Source organism: Oncorhynchus tshawytscha, linkage group LG04 (genome assembly GCF_018296145.1).
Source record: "Oncorhynchus tshawytscha isolate Ot180627B linkage group LG04, Otsh_v2.0, whole genome shotgun sequence".
NCBI classification, from domain to species: Eukaryota; Metazoa; Chordata; class Actinopteri; order Salmoniformes; family Salmonidae; genus Oncorhynchus; species Oncorhynchus tshawytscha.
The window spans coordinates 15,091,868-15,115,871 of NC_056432.1; the positions used below are offsets into that span (position 1 = coordinate 15,091,868).

General features: G+C 42.7%; 1 protein-coding gene across 2 annotated transcripts; it reads right to left on the reverse strand.

The window, feature by feature from the left end:
- Window positions 1–1,148: 1,148 nt before the first annotated feature.
- On the reverse strand, window positions 1,149–23,661 carry LOC112247227 (hyaluronan and proteoglycan link protein 1). Of its 2 annotated transcripts, none has more exons than XM_042320360.1 (4): window positions 23,372–23,661; window positions 8,706–9,056; window positions 3,994–4,296; window positions 1,149–3,785 (listed from the first exon to the last, which is right to left on the reverse strand). In XM_042320360.1, exons 1-4 carry the CDS (start codon window positions 23,469–23,471, stop codon window positions 3,496–3,498), a joined length of 1,044 nt encoding a protein of 347 aa, XP_042176294.1. In that variant the 5' UTR covers window positions 23,472–23,661; the 3' UTR covers window positions 1,149–3,495. The 2 variants fall into 2 exon arrangements, with proteins under 2 accessions (XP_042176294.1, XP_024271716.2); XM_024415948.2 differs by having other exon boundaries at window positions 8,685–9,056.
- Between the last annotated feature and the right edge of the window lie 343 nt (window positions 23,662–24,004).

A 24,004-nucleotide genomic window follows, 5' to 3' on the forward strand; every position in this document is an offset into this window, starting at 1 on the left:
TCCTAGTGTTTGATACACATGCAATATTAAAGCCTTATGCAGGTAATTTACTTTCAATATAAAACACCATTGTACACAGAACATGGAGACAGGAGAGTGCCCTTCATTTGCCAACTCCTTTGCTCCTGACCAAACTGACCACAAGAAGCTCAAACATTTGCCCACAATATAATAATTCCAAACGTGATTTCCTGGTGTTTGTACAGTATTTTATGTCCAACAATAAAAAATAAAACCATCTAAAAAATAATGTAAAAAATAGTCCTAAAAAAACAAATCAATCCTCAGAAAACTTGGAGGTCCAAATAAAAACATCCACAGACCTCCAGTTGGGGAGCCCTGATCTACGATGATGCAATGGTGTGAAACACCATTACCAATTCACCATTATTACAAACTATAACAGTGGGTAGATGAATGCAATCTTCGTATTGATTGAGGTTTGTGTACAGTTCTTATTGTGAACATTGCTGCTCTAGCTGTCATTAGCATTACAGGCCTCTGGCTGGATGTCCCACGGAGAGAGACCCTTCAATCTTCCTCATGAAACAGACATCCCGTTAATAAGCTCAGGAAAAGAACACTCTCTCGGCTGGTTTCTCTGGGATATCGGAGTCTTTCTTCCCTCTTTAGAAAAAAAGAGAAACATTTTGAAAATGAAATGTGCGCTGGATTATCCTGATAGTCTCAGGGTCTGTTTCAGTCTAATGCTCCATGTCCATCGTTTATTCATTACTTTGGCATTTCCTCAGCCATGTAACATAATCTGGATATCAGTAACAAGCATGAAACATGGAGAGGATTTAGTCCTGACGCACACACACACATGAATGCGTGAATACAGGAAGGGACTAAGCATGCAGCCTGAGGGGCACCTCTGAGGGGACCCCTAGTGTTTGATACACATGCAATATTAAAGCCTTATGCAGGCAATTTACTTTCAATATAAAACACCATTGTACACAGAACATGGAGACAGGAGAGTGCCCTTCATTTGCCAACTCCTTTGCTCCTTCCAGCAGCTTTCTACTGCACCAATGTCAACCTCGGCATTTATAGAATGTAGAAACATAATCCATGTATGTTGGTCCAGATCCAACAACAGAAATACACAGAACTACCATTAAATGGACGGGAATAAGTCAGTGTCAAAAGTTTATCACCAAGTCTTTATTTTCAGTTTTGTCTTATGTTCAAAATGCTAAATGGCATTAGAAAACAAAAAACACCTCCACCAAGGGATGTGTGAATAAAAAGGTAACACAAATGTGAAAAACGCCAATTATGTGTATCATGCTTTAGAAAAATCTGTTTCTTTTTTATGTGACTGCAGTTAGTAAACCAGGTTCAATCAAATAACCACATGCTACTGTGTCAATGCATCTAGGAGAGTGAGAGAAAGGTAAACCTAAATGCAACACAAAAATAAAATAAAGATCACCTCCTTCATTTGTATATTCAGTTTTACTGACCAATATTGTCTCTACTAGGCTAGTGGTTATGGCTATAGTCAACACACATCTCAGTTGTCAACCTCCTGCTTATCCAATGGGTCCATTTTAGTGTTGTAATGCTGAGGGAACACTAAAACATTTAACATAATATGGAGACATAGAAGTCAGGTGGTATTTCTAATCACTCTCTTTATTTACCACTTTATATGCACTGCATATGCAATTAATCTGGTTACTGCCCTTGGATATTATCATTCCAGAATTAACCTCAGAAGAGGCTAATCTCAAGTCTGAGTTAAAATTGGTAGCAAATACTTTGTGATTTTTTTGCTCTTCGAGTCTGGACTGGACCAACTTCTTCGAGTCAGGATTATAGTCAGACCCTGCGTTTCATTGATTTGAAGACAAAAACTGTTCAACATTGTTTTAAAAAAAAATTCCAATTGGAAACTCTCAAAGTGGATGCCTCTTATGTGATGCCGTACAATCAACACTATAGTACGTTGAGATTTTTCCTTCACTGAAATTTAGCTGAAATTATACCTAGGAATTGTTGCGATTTCAATCTGAGAATTTTGTCCAATATAATACTGTACACTAAGTAAGGTTTGGGTGAGGGGCAAGTGTGGGGAGTACATATTAAGATTCTCTCAAAAGAGTTACAAAAAAAATGATTAAAAACAATTTGACAAAGCAATAAGCCACACATAGTGACATAAAAAGAACATTAGAAAAAGGCAATACAAACACTTTGTAAAGAATAACAAACCGGGTTATATTAGTTACAATAATTGCTCAGTATGACTTATGATTATCTATTGATCTAAACTATCTATGAAGAGGAGTGACAGTCCGGGACACATACATTCATGCTATGCTTTAAACAGAAATGTTAAAAGATCGGATCACAATTCATAAAGTTGAAAAGCACCCTGGAGGATTCTTAGTAAGAGGGGGAAGTATTTAGATGTTGAGGAGAGACATGCATTATTAAAGTAACACTTGCAAAGAGAAGGGACAAGGGTCTCTGAGTTAGCAGACAAACTATTCTGAAACTTTTTTAAACTTTGGAACAATACACTCTTAGAAAAAAAGGTGCTATCTAGAACCTAAAATGGTTCTTCAGCTGTCCCATAGGAGAATACTTTGAAGATCCATTTTAGTTTCCAGGTAGAACCCTGTTGGGTTCCACGTAGAACCCTTTCCCCATAGAGTTCTACATTGAACACAAAATAGTTCTACCTAGAACTAAAAATGGTTCTACCTGGAACCAAAAAGGGTTCTCCTATGGGAACAGCCAAAGAACCCTTTTGGAACCATTTTTTCTATGGGTGTGGTTCACCGTTTCAGGACATACAGGAAAGTTAGCTTGCTGACTTGAATCTCCTTTGTCAAATGTTAGATGAAGATTCACTTGAGATGGGGATTAAAATGTGATTTTGTTGTTGTTGTCGTTTTTGTTTTTTGTCTGTCGTAGTTTGTGGTAACATTACTGTGCAAGTGTTACTGAAAACAGAACTTCCATAGTCAAACTGTGGTTATTATGTTCATGAAATTGAGTCCATAAATTGCTTGATATGCATGTTAGTTAGACCTGATGCATTTTGTCACAGACAATTTTTTTCATTTTTTGAAACTTCAAAAGCATTCCCTGGCCAAATAGAGCATAAACGCTCCAATCATTATTTCTTCACACACTCAATTTGTGGAGGACAAAACAAACGAGGATGATGTAACTCATCCAGGCCTTGTCTCTGTCACAATTTCAACCATGGTGCTGTGTTATTACATGACGAGGAATAACTCTTGTTTCAGCTTACAAAATATATTTAGGTCATTGCAGTATGAAAATTAGTTTTTACAATATTCATAGTTTGTAAGAATAAAAAAAATGAGCACAGTTTTGGTAAGGTAATGAGCTCATGCTAGTTCATGCGAATTAATTCCCGACATGTATTGGTGTTATTGGTGTTGTTGTCATTATTTTTCTTTGGTGGTTAAGTTGGTTTTGTGCACAGGGCTAAGTCCTGGCATTGCCTCTTCACTGCTGGCCCTTGAAGCAGTAGACACCAAAGAGCTTTTGCTTCTTGTCAGGGAATCCCACAAAGCGCACGGCCGCCTCTGTTGGGCTGCAGTTCCTGCGGGGTCTGGAGATGGGGTAGCGGACGCTGCCGTCAGCCAGCCAGCCAGAGTCGCAGCGGTCATAACCGTTCAGCTTCCAGGCAGCGTACATCTGGGCCACATTGGCGATCTCAGCCCCGTCATCCTGGCACGCTTGAACAGCCTCTGTGAACGTCAGCTTGTCGGGTTGCACCAGCCAGTAGAGACGACCTGAGGTCGGCCAAAAGAGGATTTGGGTTGGGGGTATTCTGCCTCACTTTACAAAAAGGTCTATTAGCTATGTTGATGAACTCTGTCCTACTGCAATGTATGTCCATCTATTTCTGCTACTTGAATAATTGTGTCTCAATGATACATAACACACTGCATTTTTAATGATTAACAGGAAAACAACCACACAAAGGAAACACCAACTCACCGTTGAGGCCAGAGGTGAAGCAGAAGACATCATAGTGGCTCTTGGACTTTTCACGCTGGCCGTAGTTCCTCAGGCCCGCCCTGGCGTTGGCACCTCCACAGGGCCCTCTAGGTTTGGTGACGGGGTACTGCACGGACCCGTCGTTCAGCCAGCCGGCATTGCACCAGTCCATGCCACTCCTCCAGGCCTCGTAGAGCTGGTCGAAGGAGGCCACCACAGAGTCCTGGTCCAAGCAAGCCTGCTCGGCATCGTGGAAGTTGAGGTTGTACCGGCCCAGCCGTGGGGAGTAAGGGAACACCACACCTGGGAATGAGAAAGGAGCTGGGGTTAAATGAAAATGCTCTCGAAGCCGGTGTTTGGAGGATATATTGACATGGGGGTTGTTTCGTTGAGGGCCCGGCAAACTGTGCCAATATATCCTCCAAACAACTGGCTTCGAGGGCATTATCACGTGTATACAACAGGTTAAACAACATATTCAAATAATTATTGATTAAAAAAATATTTTTTTACAATTCATGACATTTAATCCCAGTAAAAAATCCCTGTTTTAGGTCAGTTAGGATCAACAACTTATTTTACGAATGTGAAATGTCAGAATAATAGTAGAGAGAATTATTTATTTCAGCTTTTATTTCTTTCTACACATTCCCAGTGGGTCAGAAGTTTACATACACTCAATTACTATTTGGTATCATTACCTTTAAATGGTTTAACTTGGGTAAAACGTTTCGGGTAGCCTTCCACAAGCTTCCCACAATAAATTGGGTGAATTTTGGTCCATTCCTCCTGACAGAGCTGGTGTAACTGAGTTACGTTTGTAGGCCTCCTTGCTCGCACACTCTTTTTCAGTTCTGCCCACAAATTTCTATGGGATTGAGGTCAGGGCTTTGTGATGGCCACTCTAATACCTTAACTTTGTTGTCCTTAAGCCATTTTGTCACAACTTTGGAAGTATGCTTGGGGTCATTGTCCACTTGGAAGACCCATTTGCGACCAAGCTTTAACTTCCTGACTGATGTCTTGAGATGTTGCTTCAATATATCCACATAATTTACCTTGCCATCTATTTTGTGAAGTGTACCAGTCCCTCCTGCAGCAAAGCACCCCCAAAACATGATGCTGCCACCCCCATGCTTCATGATTAGGATGGTGTTCTTCAGCTTGCAATCCTCCCCCTTTTTCCTCCAAACATAACGATATTATGGCCAAACAGTTCAATTTTTTTTCATCAGACCAGAGGTAATTTCTCTAAAAAGTACAATCTTTTTCCCCATGTCCAGTTGCAAACCGTAGTCTGGCTTTTTTTATGGTGGTTTTGAAGCAGTGCCTTCTTCCTTGCCGGGCGGCCTTTCAGGTTATGTCGATATAGGACTAATTTTACTGTGGATACAGATACTTTTGTACTGTTTCCTCCAGCATCATCACAAGGTCCTTTGCTGTTGTTTTGGGACTGATTCGCTATTTTCGCAACAAAGTACGTTCATCTCTAGGAGATAGAACGCGTCTCCTTCCTGAGTTGTATGAAGGCTGTATGAAGGTCCCATGGTGTTTATACTTGCGTACTATTGTTTGTACAGATTCATTTGTACCGTCAGGCATTTGGAAATTGCTCCCAAGGATGAACCAGACTTGTGGAGGTCTCCAATTTTTTTCTGAGGTCTTGGCGGATTTCTTTTGATTTTCCCATGATGTCAAGCAAAGATGCACTGAGTTTGAAAGTAGGCCTTGAAGTACAGCCACAGGTACACCTCCAATTGACTCAAATTTAGTTGATTAGCCTACCATAATTTTCTAGCCATGACATAATTTTCTTGAATTTTCCAAGCTGTTTAAAGGCACAGTCATCTTAGTGTGTGTAAACTTCTGACCCACTGGAATTGTGATACAGTGAAATAAGTGAAATAATCTGTCTGTAAACAATTGCTGGAACAATTACTCATGTCATGCACAAAGTAGATGTCCTAACCGACTTGCCAAAACTATAGTTTGTTAACAAGAAATTTGTGGAGTGGTTGAAAAACGAGTTTTAATGACTCCAACCTAAGTGTATATAAACTTCCGACTTCAACTGTACATACAGTAGATAGAAATATACCGTAAACATACAAATACACATAAAACATCATTACATACTGAGGTGAGGAATATGATTCTAAAGCTGACCATTATTCCTTTTAAACCAGTGGCACCGTGTTTGTAATTCCAGTTTCAGGAAGTGTATGGAACAAAGGATTTTGGATTTATGTTTAACACACTCCTCCTACTGTTGGTTTACAGACCCAGACATCCAGTGGGATGAAGAATGTGTGTGGTCCTGGATCTAGACCGGACCAGTCATGAGGGAATGGGGGTTTCTGACATACGATCTGATAGTATATGTTAGTGAGTGTAAGCCATTACTCTTCTTGGTCGTTCGGCTCCTGGTGAGTGTTAAAAGAGCAGCCGTCTCCAGAGAGACAGAGAATCTCCAGACTTCGCTTACTATCTAACTACGTGGCTGTCTGCCCCTCAGCAGGGAAGGGAGATTCATCTCACGCAAGCTAGGTGTGATCTCTTCTCTTTTACCAAACAAGCTGTTCATGTTTTAATTAGGCTGCAACTGCAAAGCTACAGATGCATGACCTTGATTTGATCTCCCTGTGGCTTAAGATATTTCCTGCAATGCAGGAAATCTAAAACGTGTAGTGTATTTGAGGTTTAAAAGGCCTCTGAAGTTTGTAATTTCTTCTTTGAAATTTCAGACTTGATATACCCTTACGAAAAATGTGTCAACTCCTACAAAAATGTCTATTAATTATAATCCACATAATAATTCACATTTCCTGTTGCTGCAGGATTATTTTCCTGCTGTAGCAAACTGGCTCAAATTAAGATCTATGTATATAAGTATGCATGTAAGTATGTTAGGCCAAAACAACCCGAATGCACTATAATACAAAGTACAAATGGAACTTCTGGTGTCAATCATTGGGTGGTTCAGTTATGTAATTAACAGCTGTAAAACAGCACCTTGAGTGTGATGGTTTTGTAATGGAAGTAATTCCTTTGATTCAGACTTTGCTGGTCCACTCCTCTATTGTCCTGTTAAATATTTTATTTGTCCGGCCTCCACCCAAATGTAATCCCTTATAAATGTGAAAATCCTGAGGGGAAGGTGGTTATCATCAGGCTTTAGTGATTGTTGACATGTTCTTGGAGAGCACAGAATTTGACCTCAGCATCACTTCTTCAGCCTTCATTAATGTTCTTTGTGTCAGAGATGTAAGAGGAAGAGAAACATTCCACTCCCTCATTTTATCTGGTTCATGTACAGTCAATGAACTAAGTAGACCAGACCCCGATGCCTAAGGGAGAGCCACCCCTTAATTTCTTTCAATCGTAAACGGCCTGAGTAAGACATCTGCATTTAACCCCCATCTTTGCTTTGTGTAACTGCTACTGTAGCTAACAGAGAGGGTGACATTTGACCACTGCCTGTTTATCCCAAGATAAATCAACCACTTCTCTCTTTACCCTTTGGGAATGGTTAACAAATGATTAGGAGCCGATAAAGCAAGAACCATCCCTGTAAGACAGTAGATTATCCTGGCATTGCTATATCAGCATCTGTAGTTACATCTGTTACAAAACCCTGCATCCCATCGTAGCCTAAGTACCCGAGTGCTGGATTGTCATATGTGCACAGCCGCAAACAGAATAACATTTTGATTTGATTACCGGTACTTTGAAGAAAAATCACAACCAACATTAAGACTTTTTATTGGACTATTTTGTTCCAATGTTAACAATGGCTAGTTGTACCAGCATGTTTTCATTATGGCTAGCAAACTAGCTTCTCTCTGTTAAAGATCCCTTTTCTTACCCAAGACCCAAATCTGCTCAGGCGTTCTTGGCGGTCTTGGCCCAAATAGGAACGAGGACCATATAATAGTATTGAATGCATTTAGGCTGACTCACTTTTACCGATAGATAATTTGCCATGTGGTTGTATTTGTGCCACATATTAAAAGGAAGAACAGGACTCATTTCATCATTATACAAATGGTATAAGTAATGAGGATGTCTGGATAGATGTGGAGTGGTATTAGTTCAGTTGGAAAATGTGTTTTAGTTTACTGCAGTGTTAGACTGCGTGAATGTATTCAGCACAAGATCTGAATAAATGAACAAAAGATGTCAGCTCTTTCGTCTTTTGTCTCTCTGCAAAGAAATCAATAATGTGGTGGTGAGGTGTTGAAAATAAGGGAACAGCCAGTCCGTGAAAGAGATTTATTGGCTCTGGTCTTTAAACCATTCATTTCCACCAGACAGTAGTTCATGGGTAGGACTAGGGCGGCTTAAGAGCGTTGGGTCGGTAACCGAAAGGCCGCTGGTTCAAATCCCAGAGCCGACTAGGTAAAAAAATATATATGCCGATGTGCCCTTGCGCAAGGCACTTAACACTAATTGCTCCTGTAAGTCACTCTTGATAAAAGTGTCTGCTAAAATGCTAAATACTTTTTTCCCTTGCAGGTCAGGCTACTTGGTCTTGAAAAACTCCTCTCTATTTATGGGGTAAAGTATAACCACAACATAAAGACAAAGAAGACAAGATAAAATGGTGGGGGGTGATGAGGAAATGTGGGATGATGTGATGACATGATGCCCATCGCAGAGCCGGAGGCAGAAGTAAAGAGAGAAGGATTTACCATCGCTGTAGCTTACACTACCTTGCACCTCCAAGGTAACCTCATGGATGACATCATCCATGCCATCAATGACCTCACAACGGAACTTTCCCACGTCATCTAGGGACACGTCGCTAAGGACCAGCGAGGCGTCGTCATCGTCGGCTTCTTGCAGGTGGACGCGACCCTGGAAGCTGTCGTAGCTCTTTTTGTGGAATCCCATGGACACTAGCACATCCTCCTCCACAGACTCGTCTGCAGACAGCTTGGTCCACTTGATTCTCATGCCCACGCTGCCGAAGGACATCCCATGCTGGCGGTGGAGCCGGCATGGTAGAGTGACGTTGGAGCCACGGCTGGCAAACACCCGGTTCTGATCACCTAGTTCAGTCTCTGTGAAATACAAGAGAAGATGTAAAGTGTGTTAGGATTCAATAAGGCATCAGGACAACAGGGTAGAATACTGAACAATGTATTAATTACTGGTGTCAGTTCAGAAAGGACCGCTTCCAAAAAGCAGACTGACATGTCTGGTAATGTTTTGAGAGAGTAATGGGTTTATGCATATGTATTAATGATTGACGTTCGAGGACATTCAAGTGTACCAGAATAAAGATGGCCCACAAGAATTGTGGCTTTGCATGTGGTTGGTTGGCAAGCAAAAAAGTATTAAAGGATCTCTGAAAAATGCACCTCTCTACATTGCCTATAAACCACTTTTTAAAACCCATAATGACTGTGGCTTGGAGTTGAACAATGTTAATATAGCTATGGGAACTTCAGACTGTTTGTCTCAAAACCTCTTTCCCATTGTGGCATGGCACTGTCCCTTCCTATAATATGCAGAGCAATTTTCCATGTTCCTGGCACTAGTGGTTGAGTACGGGAATGGGGGGCAGTTTAAATGGACTTTTCTGTATAAGCTTATCTGTACAGTGTCTTGTGGTAGGGTTGTACCAGCGTGAAACTGACTGTCACCAAAGATTCCTTAGCACAATCTGGGTCTTGCAGTAGGTAACATATTGCTTGTTACACAATTGGGTCAGACTATATACTGTAGGCTTATTATTTGAATAATTTATGGTGTCTGTGTGTTATAAAACATATGCACAGAAACACACACACACACACACACACACACACACACACACACACACACACACACACACACACACACACACACACACACACACACACACACACACACACACACACACACACACACACACACACTTCTGTTGGATCCAGTAAGCTCTATCATCAAAGTGGGCCTCTAGTCCTGATTAGATTCCACTTTGGGGCACCAGCCAGTCTCCCGCCTCTGGAGCAAATCACCAGCCACTGGCTTTCACCAAACTGTATACCACCTGCTGCTCTGGCTTTCACCAAACTGTATTCCACCTGCTGCTCTGGCTTTCACCAAACTGTATACCACCTGCTGCTCTGGCTTTCACCAAACTGTATACCACCATCAGGTCTAGCTTTCACTAAACTGTATAACACCACCAGCTCTGGCTTTCACCAAACTCTATACCACCTGCTGCTCTGGCTTTCACCAAACTGTATACCACCTGCTGCTCTGGCTTTCACCAAACTGTATACCACCATCAGCTCTAGCTTTTGCCAAACTGTATAACACCACCAACTCTGGCTTTCACCAAACTGTATACCACCTGCTGCTCTGGCTTTCACCAAACTGCATAACACCATCAGCTCTGGCTTTCACCAAACTGTATACGGGCTGCTGCTCTGGCTTTCACCAAACGGTATACCACCGCCTGCTCTGGCTTTCACTAAACTGTATACCACCTGCTGCTCTGGCTTTCACCAAATTGTATAACACCACCAGCTCTGGCTTTCACCAAACTGAATACCACCTGCTGCTCTGGCTTTCACCAAACTGTATACCACCTGCTGCTCTGGCTTTCACCAAACTGTATACCACCTGCTGCTCTGGCTTTCACCAGACTGTATACCACCTGCTGCTCTGGCTTTCACCAGACTGTATACCACCTGCTGCTCTGGCTTTCACCAAACTGTATACCACCTGCTGCTCTGGCTTTCACCAAACTGTATACCACCTGCTGCTCTGGCTTTCACCAAACTGTTTAACACCACCAGCTCTGGCTTTCATCAAACTGTATACCACCTGCTGCTCTGGCTTTCACCAAACTGTATAACACCACCAGCTCTGACTTTCACCAAACTGTATACCACCTGCTGCTCTGCCTTTCAACAAACTGTATAACACCACCAGCTCTGGCTTTCACCAAACTGTATACCACCTGCTGCTCTGGCTTTCACCAAACTGTATACCACCTGCTGCTCTGGCTTTCACCAAACTGTATACCATCTGCTGCTCTGGCTTTCAGAAAACTGTACAACAACACCAGCTCTGGCTTTCACCAAACTGTATACAACCTGCTGCTCTGGCTTTCACCAAACTGTATACCACCTGCTGCTCTGGCTTTCACCAAACTGTATAACACCACCTGCTCTGGCTTTCACCAAACTGTATACCTCCTGCTGCTCTGGCTTTCACCAAACTATATACCACCTGCTGCTCTGGCTTTCACCAAACTCTATACCACCACCAGCTCTGGCTTTCACCAAACTGTATACCACCTGCTGCTCTGGCTTTTACCAAACTGTATACCACCTGCTGCTCTGGCTTTCACCAAAATGTATACCACTGCCAGCTCTGGATTTCACCAAACTGTATACCACCTGCTGCTCTGGCTTTCACCAAACTGTATACCACCTGCTGCTCTGGCTTTCACCAAACTGTATAACACCATCAGCTCTGGCTTTCACCAAACTGTATACCACTGCCAGCTCTGGCAGTTATCAAACTGTATACCACCGCCAGCTCTGGCTTTCACCAAACTGTGTACCACCTGCTGCTCTGTCTTTCACCAAACTGTATAACACCTGCTGCTCTGGCTTTCACCAAACTGTACACCATCTGCTGCTCTGGCTTTCAGAAAACTGTACAACAACACCAGCTCTGGCTTTCACCAAACTGTATACCACCTGCTGCTCTGGCTTTTACCAAACTGTATACCACCTGCTGCTCTGGCTTTCACCAAACTGTATACCACCTGCTGCTCTGGCTTTCACCAAACTGTATAACACCATCAGCTCTGGCTTTCACCAAACTGTATACCACTGCCAGCTCTGGCAGTTATCAAACTGTATATCACTGCCAGCTCTGGCTTTCACCAAACTGTGTACCACCTGCTGCTCTGGCTTTCACCAAACTGTATACCACCTGCTGCTCTGGCTTTCACCAAACTGTATACAACCTGCTGCTCTGGCTTTCACCAAACTGTATACCACCTGCTGCTCTGGCTTTCACCAAACTGTATACCACCTGCTGCTCTGACTTTCACTAAACTGTATACCATCATCAGCTCTGGCAGTTATCAAACTGTATACCACCACCAGCTCTGGCTTTCACCAAACTGTATAACACCACCAGCTCTGGCAGTTACCAAACTGTATACAACCTGCTGCTCTGGCTTTCACCAAACTGTATACCACCTGCTGCTCTGGCTTTCACCAAACTGTATACCACCTGCTGCTCTGACTTTCACCAAACTGTATACCATCATCAGCTCTGGCAGTTACCAAACTGTATACCACCACCAGCTCTGGCTTTCACCAAACTGTATACCACCAGCTGCTCTGGCAGTTACCAAACTGTATACCACCGCCAGCTCTGGCAGTTATCAAACTGTATACCACCGCCAGCTCTGGCAGTTATCAAACTGTATACCACCGCCAGCTCTGGCAGTTATCAAACTGTATACCACCGCCAGCTCTGGCAGTTATCAAACTGTATACCACCGCCAGCTCTGGCAGTTATCAAACTGTATACCACCGCCAGCTCTGGCAGTTATCAAACTGTATACCACCGCCAGCTCTGGCAGTTACCAAACTGTATACCACCGCCAGCTCTGGCAGTTATCAAATGCTAGTTTATCACTCATTAACCCCCGAGATTAAATGTTTATCTTTCATCTGGCCCAGTTGACTTATGTAAAAAAAATGTTGGGCATCCCACCAGGGCAGGAACCAAAGTCGTCCATTCATCAGTTTACAGAAAAAGGTGACAACTATTCCCTCCTTCCCTCCCTTCTTCCCGGCCTCCCTCCTAATAAGGCTACCCTTCAGTTCAGAGAGTTAGGTGCTATTAGTCACGCCACCTTTCAGTTCAGAGGGGTAGGTGCTATTAGTCACGCCACCTTTCAGTTCAGAGGGGTAGGTGCTATTAGTCACGCCACCTTTCAGTTCAGAGGGGTAGGTGCTATTAGTCACGCCACCTTTCAGTTCAGAAGGGTAGGTGCTATTAGTCATGCCACCCTTCAATTCAGATAGGTAGGTGCAATTAGTCATGCTACCCTTCAGTTCAGAGAAGTAGGTGCAATTAGTCACTCCATGTGAGTTCCCACAATCTCCCTGACCTCTGTTAAGTCTTCATGAGAGTGGTGCTTTGTGGGGATTCCACCTAGTGGTTGCCTACACACGTCTCTCTAAGCCTATGCCAAGACATGATGGATGCACTTGGTCCATGACCCTCTCACCACTGGTGTAGCCCCAATCAATAAAGCCTTGGCAAGATTCCCAGGAAATACAGCACCCTGGGCCAGACAGAGCAGTCAATGGTCACCACACATCAGCCTCTTCTTAAATACACTCGCTAGCCAAAGATAGAGTTGAAGTCTGAAGTTAACATACATTAGCCAAATACATTTAAACTCAGTTTTTCAAAGTTTCTGACTTATAATCCTAATAAACTTTCCCTGACTTAGGTCAGTTAGGATCAACACTTTATTTTAAGAATGTGAAATGTCAGAATAATAGTAGAGATAATTATTTATTTCAGCTTTTACTTCTTTCATCACATTCCCAGTGGGTCAGAAGTTTACATACACACAAACAGTATTTGGTATCATTGCCTTTAAATTGTTTAACTTGGGTAAAATGTTTCAGGTAGCCTTCCACAAGCTTCCCACAAGAAGTTGGATGAATTTTGGCCCATTCCTCCTGACAGAGCTGGTGTAACCGAGTCAGGTTGCTAGGCCTCCTTGCTCGCACACGCTTTATCAGTTCTGCCCACAAATTTTCTATGGGATTGAGGTCAGGGCTTTGTGATGGCCACTCCAATACCTTGACTTTGTTGTCCTTAAGCCATTTTGCCACATCTTTGGAAGTATGCTTGGGGTCATTGTCCATTTGGAAGACCCATTTGAGACCAAGCTTTAACTTCCTGACTTTTCCTTTCTCATGACGCCATCTATTTTGTGAAGTGCACCAGTCCCTCCTGCAGCAAAGAACCCCCACAACATGATGCTGCCACCCCCGTGCTTCACGGTTGGGAGGGTGTTCTTCAGCTTGCAATCCTCAGTTCTACAGTTCTATTTTTGTTTCATCAGACCAGAGCACATTTCTTCAAAAACTATGATTTTCATCACCATGTGCAGTTGCAAACTGTAGTCTGGCTTTTTTATGGCGGTTTTGGAGCAGTGGCTTCTTCCTTGCTGAGTGGCCTTTCAGGCTATGTTGATATAGTACTCGTTTTACTGAGGATATAGATACTTTTGTACCGGTTTCCTCCAGCATCTTCACAAGGTCCTTTGCTGCTGTTCTGGGATTGGTTTGCACTTTTCGCACCAAAGTATGTTCATCTCTAGGAGACAGAACTCGTCTCCTTCCTGAGCGGTATGACAGCTGCGTGGTCCCATGGTGTTTATTCTTGCGTATTATTGTTTGTACAGATGAACATGGTACCTTCAGGCGTTTGGAAATTGCTCCCAAGGATGAACTAGACCTTGACTGATTTTTTTTGATTTTCACATGATTTCAAGCAAAGAGGCACTGAGTTTGAAGTTAGGCCTTGAAATACATCCACAGGTACACCTCCAATTGACTCAAATTATGTCAATTAGCCTATCGGAAGCTTCTAAACACATGACATAATTTTCTGGAATTTTCCAAGCTGTTTAAAGGCACAGTCAACAGTCAAGTGTATGTAAACATCTGACCCTCTGAAATTGTGATACAGGGTAAGTAAAATAATCTGTTTGTAAACAATTATTGGAAAAATTACTTGTGTCATGTATTTTGATTTTTCCACTTTTTTTTGTGTTACAGCCTGAATTCAAAATATATTAAATATATTTTTTCTTAACCATCTGAACACCCCATAATGACAAAGTGAAAACATGTCTGCAAATGTATTGAAAAGGAAATACAGAAATATCTAATTTACATCCCTGAGTCAATACTTTGTCAAAGCACCTTTGGCCGCGATTACAGCTTTGAGTCGTCTTGGGTATGTCTGTATCAGGTTTGTACATCTGGATTTGGGGATTTCCTCCCATTATTCCTCGCAGCTTTTCTCAAGCTCTGTTAAATTAGATGGGGGAGATTTTCAGTGGGATTCAAGTCAGCTTTGGCTGGGCCACTCAAGGACTTTCACATTCTTGTTCTGAAGCCTTCCAGTGTTGCTTTGGCTGTATGCTTGGGGTCATTGTCCAGTTGGAAATAAATATTTTCCCAAGTCTCAGGTAGTTTGCACTCTGAGGCAGGTTCTCATCAAGGATTTGCCTGTATTTGGCTCCATTAATTGTTCCTTCTATCCTTACCAGCCTCCCAGTCCCTGCTCCTTAAAAGCATCCCCATATCATGATGTTGCCACCACCATGCTCTACGGTACTAATGGTGTTAGATGGGTGATGAGATGTGTCTGGTTTACTCCAGACATAGTGCTTTTCATTCAGGCCAAAGTGCCTTCCTTCTGGCCTCTCTCCCTTAAAGCCCAGATTGGTGAAGTGCTGTAGAGACTGTTGTTCTTATGGCAGGTTCTCCCATCTCAGCCAAGGAACCCCCTCTTTTGCCCTCAGAACAGCCTCAATTTGTCGGGCATGGACTACAAGGTATCAAAAGCGTTACACAGGGATGCTGGCCCATGTTGACTTCAATACTTCCCACAGTTATGTCAAGTTGTCTGGATGTCCTTTGGGTGGTGGACCATTTTTGATACACACTGGAAACTGTTGAGTGTGAAAAACCCAGCAGCGTTGCAGTTCTTTACACAAACCGATGTGCCTGGCACCCACTGCCATACCTCGTTCAATGGCACTTAAATATTGTTTCTTGCCCATTCACCCTCTGAATGGCACACATACACAATGTCTCGACTGGCTCAAAGCTTAAAAATCCCTCTAACCTGCCTCGTCCCCTTTATCTACACTAATTGAAGTGGATTTAACAAGTGACATCAATAAGGGATCATAGCTTTCACCTGGATTCACCTGGGTAATCTATGCCATGGTGTCCTTAATGTTTTGTACACTTGGTGTATATATATTTTTAAACAGGACAAATCTGTTGGCACATGCCCCTGTGCCCCCTATGGGTATCACACCTCTGCTGACATTGCTTGTTCTGATATTGCTGTAGTGGAGGATGCTGAGGGGAGGACAGCTCATGATAATGGCTGGAATGGAGCAAATGGAATGACTTCAGACAGATGGAAACCATGCAAACCATGTGTTTGATGTATTAGCTACCATTCCACTTAGTTCTCCCCAATTAAGGTGCCACCAACATTAATGTTCCACCAACCTCGTTCTGATAGGTCTTCATTTCTTGTTCTTTTTGGATTAACTTTTGGATTAGATGTGTATTGTTATTGTATCGCTAGATATTGCTGCATTGTTGCAGCTAGAAACATAAGCACTTCACTGCACCTGCTATAACATCTGCCAAACTGTGTACACAACCAATAAACATTGATTTGATGCAAAGCAGACTTTTCACATCCCCTTCCCTTTGAGCAGAATATGTCTGGAGAAATAATCGGCAGCATTTGGTAAAAACTAAGTCCCTTTTTGAGTGATAGATCAAATTATGTCAGTACTAACTGGTGTCCCCAGTGGCATCCTAGCCAGTATCCCTTCCTCCCTCTCCTTCTGTGCCTATCTCCTGGTGCCTCTTTAATTTGCTCTAAATCTCTCTACATCTGTCTCTTCCTCTATTTTTCTTCCTCTTTTGTATCTCTCTTGGGTTCTGTTCCACATCTGTCTGGCGGAGGCTCACTCAGAGAGTCGTACAACCGCGGGCGTCTTGAGCCATACCAAAGCCATGACTTGAAAACGGTTCCACTGGCTCTTCAACGGGAAAATACTTTTCAACATGGATGCAAGAATCACTACCAGGCGCTCCAGGTTAACTGCCTCCCGGTTCAGTCATCTCCCCACCCCCACCCCTCTTCCTCCACCCCTGTTTCCCACCTCAACCCAATTCTTCTATGCACACAGAACACATACTCGACGCGTGGCTGGATTTACTAGCATGACCTATACATTATCAGTTGCAAGCTATCCTGTAGACTGATTTAATGATTAGTAGTGGGGCTGCCTTACACATTTAATCTTCCCCTATAGCCCTAAATCCAACCACTCTTTCCTTCACCCCTCCCCTCATTACCCACCAAACGCACGCCAAAGAGTTTATCCCACTTCTGCTATAGAATGACACAATGGCTCCTCATCAAAAGCACCAGGCGTGCATGACGCCAGCGTCCCTGTGGAACACCTTCGACACCTGGTAGAGTCCATGCCCCGTCGAATTGAGGCTGTTCTGAGGGGAAAAGCGGGTGCAACTCAATATCAGGAAGGTGTTCCTAATATTTTGTACACTCAGTGTATATCAAGCCTTAGCTTATTTACACAGGGCTATTTGTTTTGGGTCAAGGGTTCCCTCTAATTGGGGTGGCAGGTAGCTAAGCAGTTAAGAGCGTTGGGCAAGTAACGGAAAGGTTGCTTGTTCAAATCCCTGAGCCGACTAGGTGAAAAATCTGTCAACGTGCCCTTGAGCAAAGCACGTAACCCTTATTGCTCCTTTAAGTCGCTTTTGATAAGAGCATCTGCTCAATGACTAAAATGTCAATGTAACATATACAAACATTTTATGAAACCATTACCAACCATTTCCCCCCCACTTATTTACTAATCGAAATAGCATAATAAAACAATCCCCATCAAAATCTGTCTGTGGGAGGTGGCAGAGCTACAGCACCTTTTGGTCTTCTCCAAAAAACATCTGAATTGTACAAATTAATATGGCCCCTCGATGGAAAGACGAGACTCTCACGAATATGATGGTGTTCTCTGTTTTTCTCTATGACACCCATCTTTCTTTCCATGTATGAATCTGTTATTCCAATCAAATTGTATTTATCACTTGCACCGAATACAACTGGTGTAAACTTTATAGTGAAATTCTTGCTTACAAACTTTTCCATGCTGAGTAAGAGGAATAAAATACACAAGAATGGAGCTATATACAAGGAGTACAAAAAACAGATCAATGTGAAGAGGTATGAGGTACTTGAGGTAGATACAGTTGAAGTCGGAAGTTTACATACACTTAGGTTGTAGTCATTAAAACTCATATTTCACTCCACAAATTTCTTGTTAACAAACTATAGTTTTGGCAAGTCGGTTAGGACATCTACTTTGTGCATAACACAAGTAATTTTTCCAACAATTGTTTACACACAGATTTTTTCACTTATAATTTACAAATCCAGTGGGTCCAAAACATCACTGCTCTAGAGGAGATCTGCATGGAGAAATGGGCCAAAATACCAGCAACAGTGTGTGAAAACCTTGTGAAGACTTACAGAAAACGTTTGACCTCTGTCATTGCCAACAAAGGATATATAACAAAGTATTGAGATAAACTTTTGTTATTGACCAAATACTTATTTCCACCATAATTTGCAAATAAATTCATTAAAAATCCTACAATGTGATTTTCTGGATTTTTTCCCTCATTTTGTCTGTCATGGTTGTATTGTACCTATGATGAAAATTACAGGCCTCTCTCATCTCTCAAATAGAGGAAGAGACAGATGTAGAGAGATTTAGAGCAAATTAAAGAGGCACCAACCTTCCCATGACCCGGATGACGCTGGGCCAATTGTACGTCGCCTTATGGGCATCTCGGTCACGGCCAGCTGCGACACAGACCGGGATCAAACCAGGATCTGTAGTGACGCCTCAAGCACTGCAGTGCCTTAGACCTCTGCGCCACTCGGGAGGCTACTTTCTCATATAGTCCACGATCAGCTCTTTGGTCTTACTGACGTTGAGGGAGACGTTGTTGTCCTGGCACCACACCGCTAAATCTCTGACCTCCTCTCTGTAGGCTGAATAATCGCCATCGATGATCAAGCCTATCAACATTGCGTTATCAGCAAACTTGATGATGGTGTTGGAGTCGTGTGCGACCACACAGTTGTTGGTGAACAAGGAGTACAGTAGGGGACTAAGCACACACCCCTGAGGGGCTGCCGTGTGAGGGTTGTTGCAGTAGGATGGTATCAGGTGAGCCAAAGCTAGAGATTTCCTTTGCACTGGAAGTAGCACACCAGTTGTTATTTATTTTAAAAAACACACTTATTCTCCTTTCGATTTCGCTAAATCCACCGACCGATCCTGCCACTGGATGGAGAATCCACTGAGTACTACGTGCATAGCTTCATCATAGCTATAGCCACTTTTCAGCAGTAAGACATATAATATAGCAGCTTTCAAGTCTCTATGACAGAAGACTCTTGTTGAAGTTGAAATCAAGGATTAGTAACTGGCAATCTGATGTCCAGAAGTGCTTCGCAGTCATATGTGGTAATAGTATGAACTTACTGTACAAAAAAAGTTAAGATAAACATGATAAATGTCACTATATTGGAACTCGTAAGACGTCGTCCTTCTCCGTCTGCTCCATCTTCAGTGTGTTTCTACAGGGCTAACAGCAATAAGGCCAAATTCAATGCTTCATCAAATAGGTTTTTCTCATTTATTTTTTGTACCTATAGGGGTCCAAAAATGTTAAATGAAATAGTTCAATGATCTGGGTATGAACATCCACATGTTAGCTTAGTAGAAACCCAGCCCCGGGCCCTTAGAACTAAGGGTTTTGAGGGTGGGGGTTGAATGAAAAAGAGGAAAGAGAATAAGTAAATGACCACATGTGCATGACAATAAAAAGTACCGTGGTAACCATGACCTACTGCCATTTTACGATCATATACAATTCTCTCTCACTCCGTAAAATGTTATAGTACTGAGTGATTGAAAACAGCTGTATCTGAGAGAGTAATAAATTGACAGTAACATCATAATGGTCCAATGTTGCCATGTGACATACATGTTTAGAGTCTACAGGCACTTCATAATGTTATCCTAACCTAGTGTTCATTAACTTAGTTTTACTATGGTCTCTGAGACATTGAAGGAGCAACAGTATGTATACAGAGAGTATGTTACACAGCTGTAACTACATGTGTGTCATCCAGTGTAAAACCACACCCACCCCGACCAGCTAGACATGCTATCCTTTACAACATCCTGCAGCTCTGCAGCTATGCTCCTGAGTCAACAGGGAGATCTAGTTAACAGGCAGCTGTGACCAAGGTACACGCCTACACACACACCCCCGCACGTGCCCAAAAAACGTGTACTCACTCTCATATACACGGACACAGGTGTGTACGAACTTATGCACACACATACACACCTCAACTCTTTTAAACACACACATACTCTGGGAATGGTACTATGATGTCACCATGACTTCTTGGCTGTTGCCATCGCCTTATAAATCAGACCTGCCTTAAAGTAATTGTTCAGTGAAAAGCTCCCGTTTCAAAGTTAATGTTCTCTTAACTCATACCCAAATAATGTTGTTGACTCATCCTATACTGGTATTTGTGGCCAAAGCATAAATAAAACATTTATTAAAAAACAGCTCAAACTTGTATCTCAAATAGACCATTTAAAAAATGCTTGATATTTCCTCATAGAGAATGATGTCTCCTGCCTCATTGGCTGAGATGGCCAATCAGCGGTCTACTCGCAATAATATTTTTAATGACCAGTATATGTCCACACCATTCTGTTGTTGGGGTCGACCCATATCATTACAACACAGAAAATCTGCTTTTTAAAATAGTTCATTATACTTTTGGGAAAGGAAACATTTTCACTCATATTTTAATTAATTATAGGTCATATTTCATAGAAATGTGGAAAAACTGGACAGTTACTTTAAACTTTCACATCAAACTTCACTTGTTGTACCAGCATCACAGCCTCCTCCTGACACAGCACCAACCCCCTCCCAAACAAGCCCGAGCCCAAGCCCCTTCCCAGGCACCAACTATGTCAAAGCCACAACCTCACCCCCAACCCTGTATAAGTCCCATCCCAGGCCCAGTTCCAACCAAACCCTACTTAAGTCCAAATCCCAGTCCTGTCCAAGGCCCAGCCCTGTCCAAGCCCCAGCCCCAGCCCTATCCAAAACCCAGCCATGTCCAATCCCCAGTCCTGTCCAAGCCCCAGCTCTGTCCAAGCCCCAACTCTGTCCAAGCCTCAGGTCTGTCCAATCCCCAGCCCTGTCCAAGCCCCAGCCCTGTCCAAGCCCCAGCCCTATCCAAACCCCAGCCCTGTCCAATCCCCAGTTCTGTCTAAGCACCAGCCCCCCAAAATCTCCAGAGTTAACAGACCATTACCTCAGTGGGAAAGGGAGAGTCATTTGGCTAGAGTTCAGCTCTATATGTTTTACTGTGGCTTTTAATCTTAACCCAGAGGCCTGGGTGAGTCAGTGGAGCAGGCAATGCCCCTGGCATAAGTGTACATTAAGGCTTTTTTTCCATAGTGTTAGAATAAAGATCTACTGTATAGATTTGGACTGGGTGCCGGCCAGAGCCAAGGTTATGACATCATGGGGCTACACACACACACACACACACACACACACACACACACACACACACACACACACACACACACACACACACACACACATTTCTGACATCATCAGCCCACATGAGTAGAACAAACTTTTGCACAGACAGGACAGCATCTCATCTACAGATTCTGAGAAAGTGCATTTTTCCTACTTGGCCGTGGTTCTCTGTCTGCCGTGCTACTGCTCAAATCCCCTGAGTCAGCCTGACAGACTGAAGAAATTACATTTCATACTACTCTTAACCTTGTCCATTGAGACTCTGGTTTGAGCTAGACCAATGTGTTTCTAGTGGTATTTTGACTATTGCATTTGGCAGTAAGATATCCCACAGTATTTGATTTAAGCTACATGTGCTATTTCAAATAATACTTAAGGATGTAGCTGGAGCAGGTGCAGTCTGAAAAAGTGCTGTTCCAATTTCCCCGTTCACACTCCCTCCTAATAGGAATGCAGTGTGGGAAAGAAAAGAACAAGTGGTCTGATTGTAGACATAAAAAGCACGTAGCTGCAGTTTATCAGAACACAATTTTGACAAATTCTGACCTATAAGTCCATTTTTAAAATACATATTGACGAACTTTGTAACGGCTCAAAATCAAGCTAGACTTCCTCTATAGAAACAGGACATGTTTGTCCTCTACAAATAGAAGACAAATTGTGCATGCTACTTTTATGTCTGTTATGGATTATGGGGATATTATCTACACTCATGCTACGGCATCAACACTTAAATCGCTGGATGCTACTTATCATTGCGCACTTAGGTTTATTACGGGTGCTAGCTACAGAACTCACCACTGTGTTTAATATCATAATGTGGGTTGGACTTCGCTGTCCATGAGACGAGAACAACATGCTCTCGTGTTTGGCTATAAAGCACTTCTGAATAATCTACCTTCTTATTTATCATCATTCATCAATATTATAATTATAATTCCTAAAATCAGGTCTCAAGCATGGATTACACTTGAGGCCCGTGCGGTTTCCACAGAGTTGGGTATGGCTGCCTTTTCCTGTTACGCTCCTTGCCTATGGAATAGCCTGCAGACTAAACTTAAACTTGAGACTCTTGTCCCCCTTGCTCATTTTAAACATTTATTGGAGCATTTTTATTTTTGTATTGCTTGCAACTGCTTCGGGTAATGCAAGTTCTTGTGCTGTTAGTAGAATAACCTGTTAGGGGAATAAACTGTTAGGGGAATAACCTGTTAGTAGAATAACCTAAGTGTAAATGTAATCTGTTGCTGTATTTTTTGTGTGTTATCTGTGATCTTTTGTTTGTAATGTTGAGTTTTTTAAATTCATTGTACCTAAACTGTATGTGTAAACATGTATACGCAGGGCCCAGCTGTAAAAGAGACCTTGGCCTCAGTCTTTGTTCCTTGTTGAAATAAAGGTATACTAATAATAATATTTTGAACTACAATGGAAACAGTGACTAATTTTCAGAGTAAAAAGGAGGGTTTGGTCCACATTTAAATTCTGAAAATAAAGTTTTGTCCAAATATGCAGTGTAAAACTAGTAGATTGTGACGTGTGGACAGTGAGCCCTTGTGAGTGACAGGCTGATTTATGCTCAGCCAGTGGCCAGCATGGTGAGTCAGACTGAGTATGACAGCCCAGAGAGGCTTCTATTACCAACCACTACAATTACCCTGCTGTTATAAGTCTATGGTACCACTTTACTGAGGCCCCATAGCACACACACATGTACAGACACTACATACACACCCCTGCCCCCACACACCCCCACACACACACACACACACACACACACACACACACACACACACACACACACACACACACACACACACACACACACACACACACACACACACACACACACACACACACACACACACACACACACAGAATCTTACCTGCTGTGTAGGCTGGTGGAGAAGCAGGGCTGTTGGTCTCGCTGTACACACTGCTGGCCAGGGTCAGGGAAAGAAAAACGGTGCAAAGCATGGTGATCATTTTCTCTTTCTTTTTTTTTCACACCAAGGGGCCTCTTCACTGGAAATGCAAAAATAAAAATCACACTAATTAGCAAGGTAACAAAGGAATCAGAATCAAAAGCTCTTTGTTTGTTTTCTTTATTTTCTTTATTTTCTTTCTTTTATGAGGTGTGCCAGTAACCCTGGAACAGCAGCCACCGGTGGTGCTACTGGACAGTTTGGACTCCTCAGATATGAGGTCTCTTTTATTGTAGCCCAGCATGGCTGAGACCACTCCCCCTCCCCATCGCTCTGGCTCGACATAGCTCTGTATAGGCTTCACTCAGCCACGTCATTTATGAACAGCTCTCCTCAACCTCCCCACAACGCCATGTTCCTTCACTTTGGCCTCTCAGAGGGGCAGAAGAGGTAAACTATATTGCCCTCAAATTGTCCCCTTTGTTGATATGACACCTTCAGTACTTAGTCCACTGAACAAAGAAACACCTCCAGTACTTAGTCCACTGAACAAAGAAACACCTCCAGGACTTAGTCCACTGAACAAAGAAACAC

Excerpts from the sequence above, each read along its gene's own strand:
- LOC112247227 (XM_024415948.2), bottom strand. The coding sequence starts at position 23,471 with ATGATCACCATGCTTTGCACCGTTTTTCTTTCCCTGACCCTGGCCAGC. Across the intron at positions 4,297-8,684 it reads TAGTGTAAGCTACAGCGATG|GTGTGGTGTTCCCTTACTCC; the intron begins GTAAATCCTTCT and ends TCTCATTCCCAG. Across the intron at positions 3,786-3,993 it reads CTTCACCTCTGGCCTCAACG|GTCGTCTCTACTGGCTGGTG; the intron begins GTGAGTTGGTGT and ends GGCCGACCTCAG.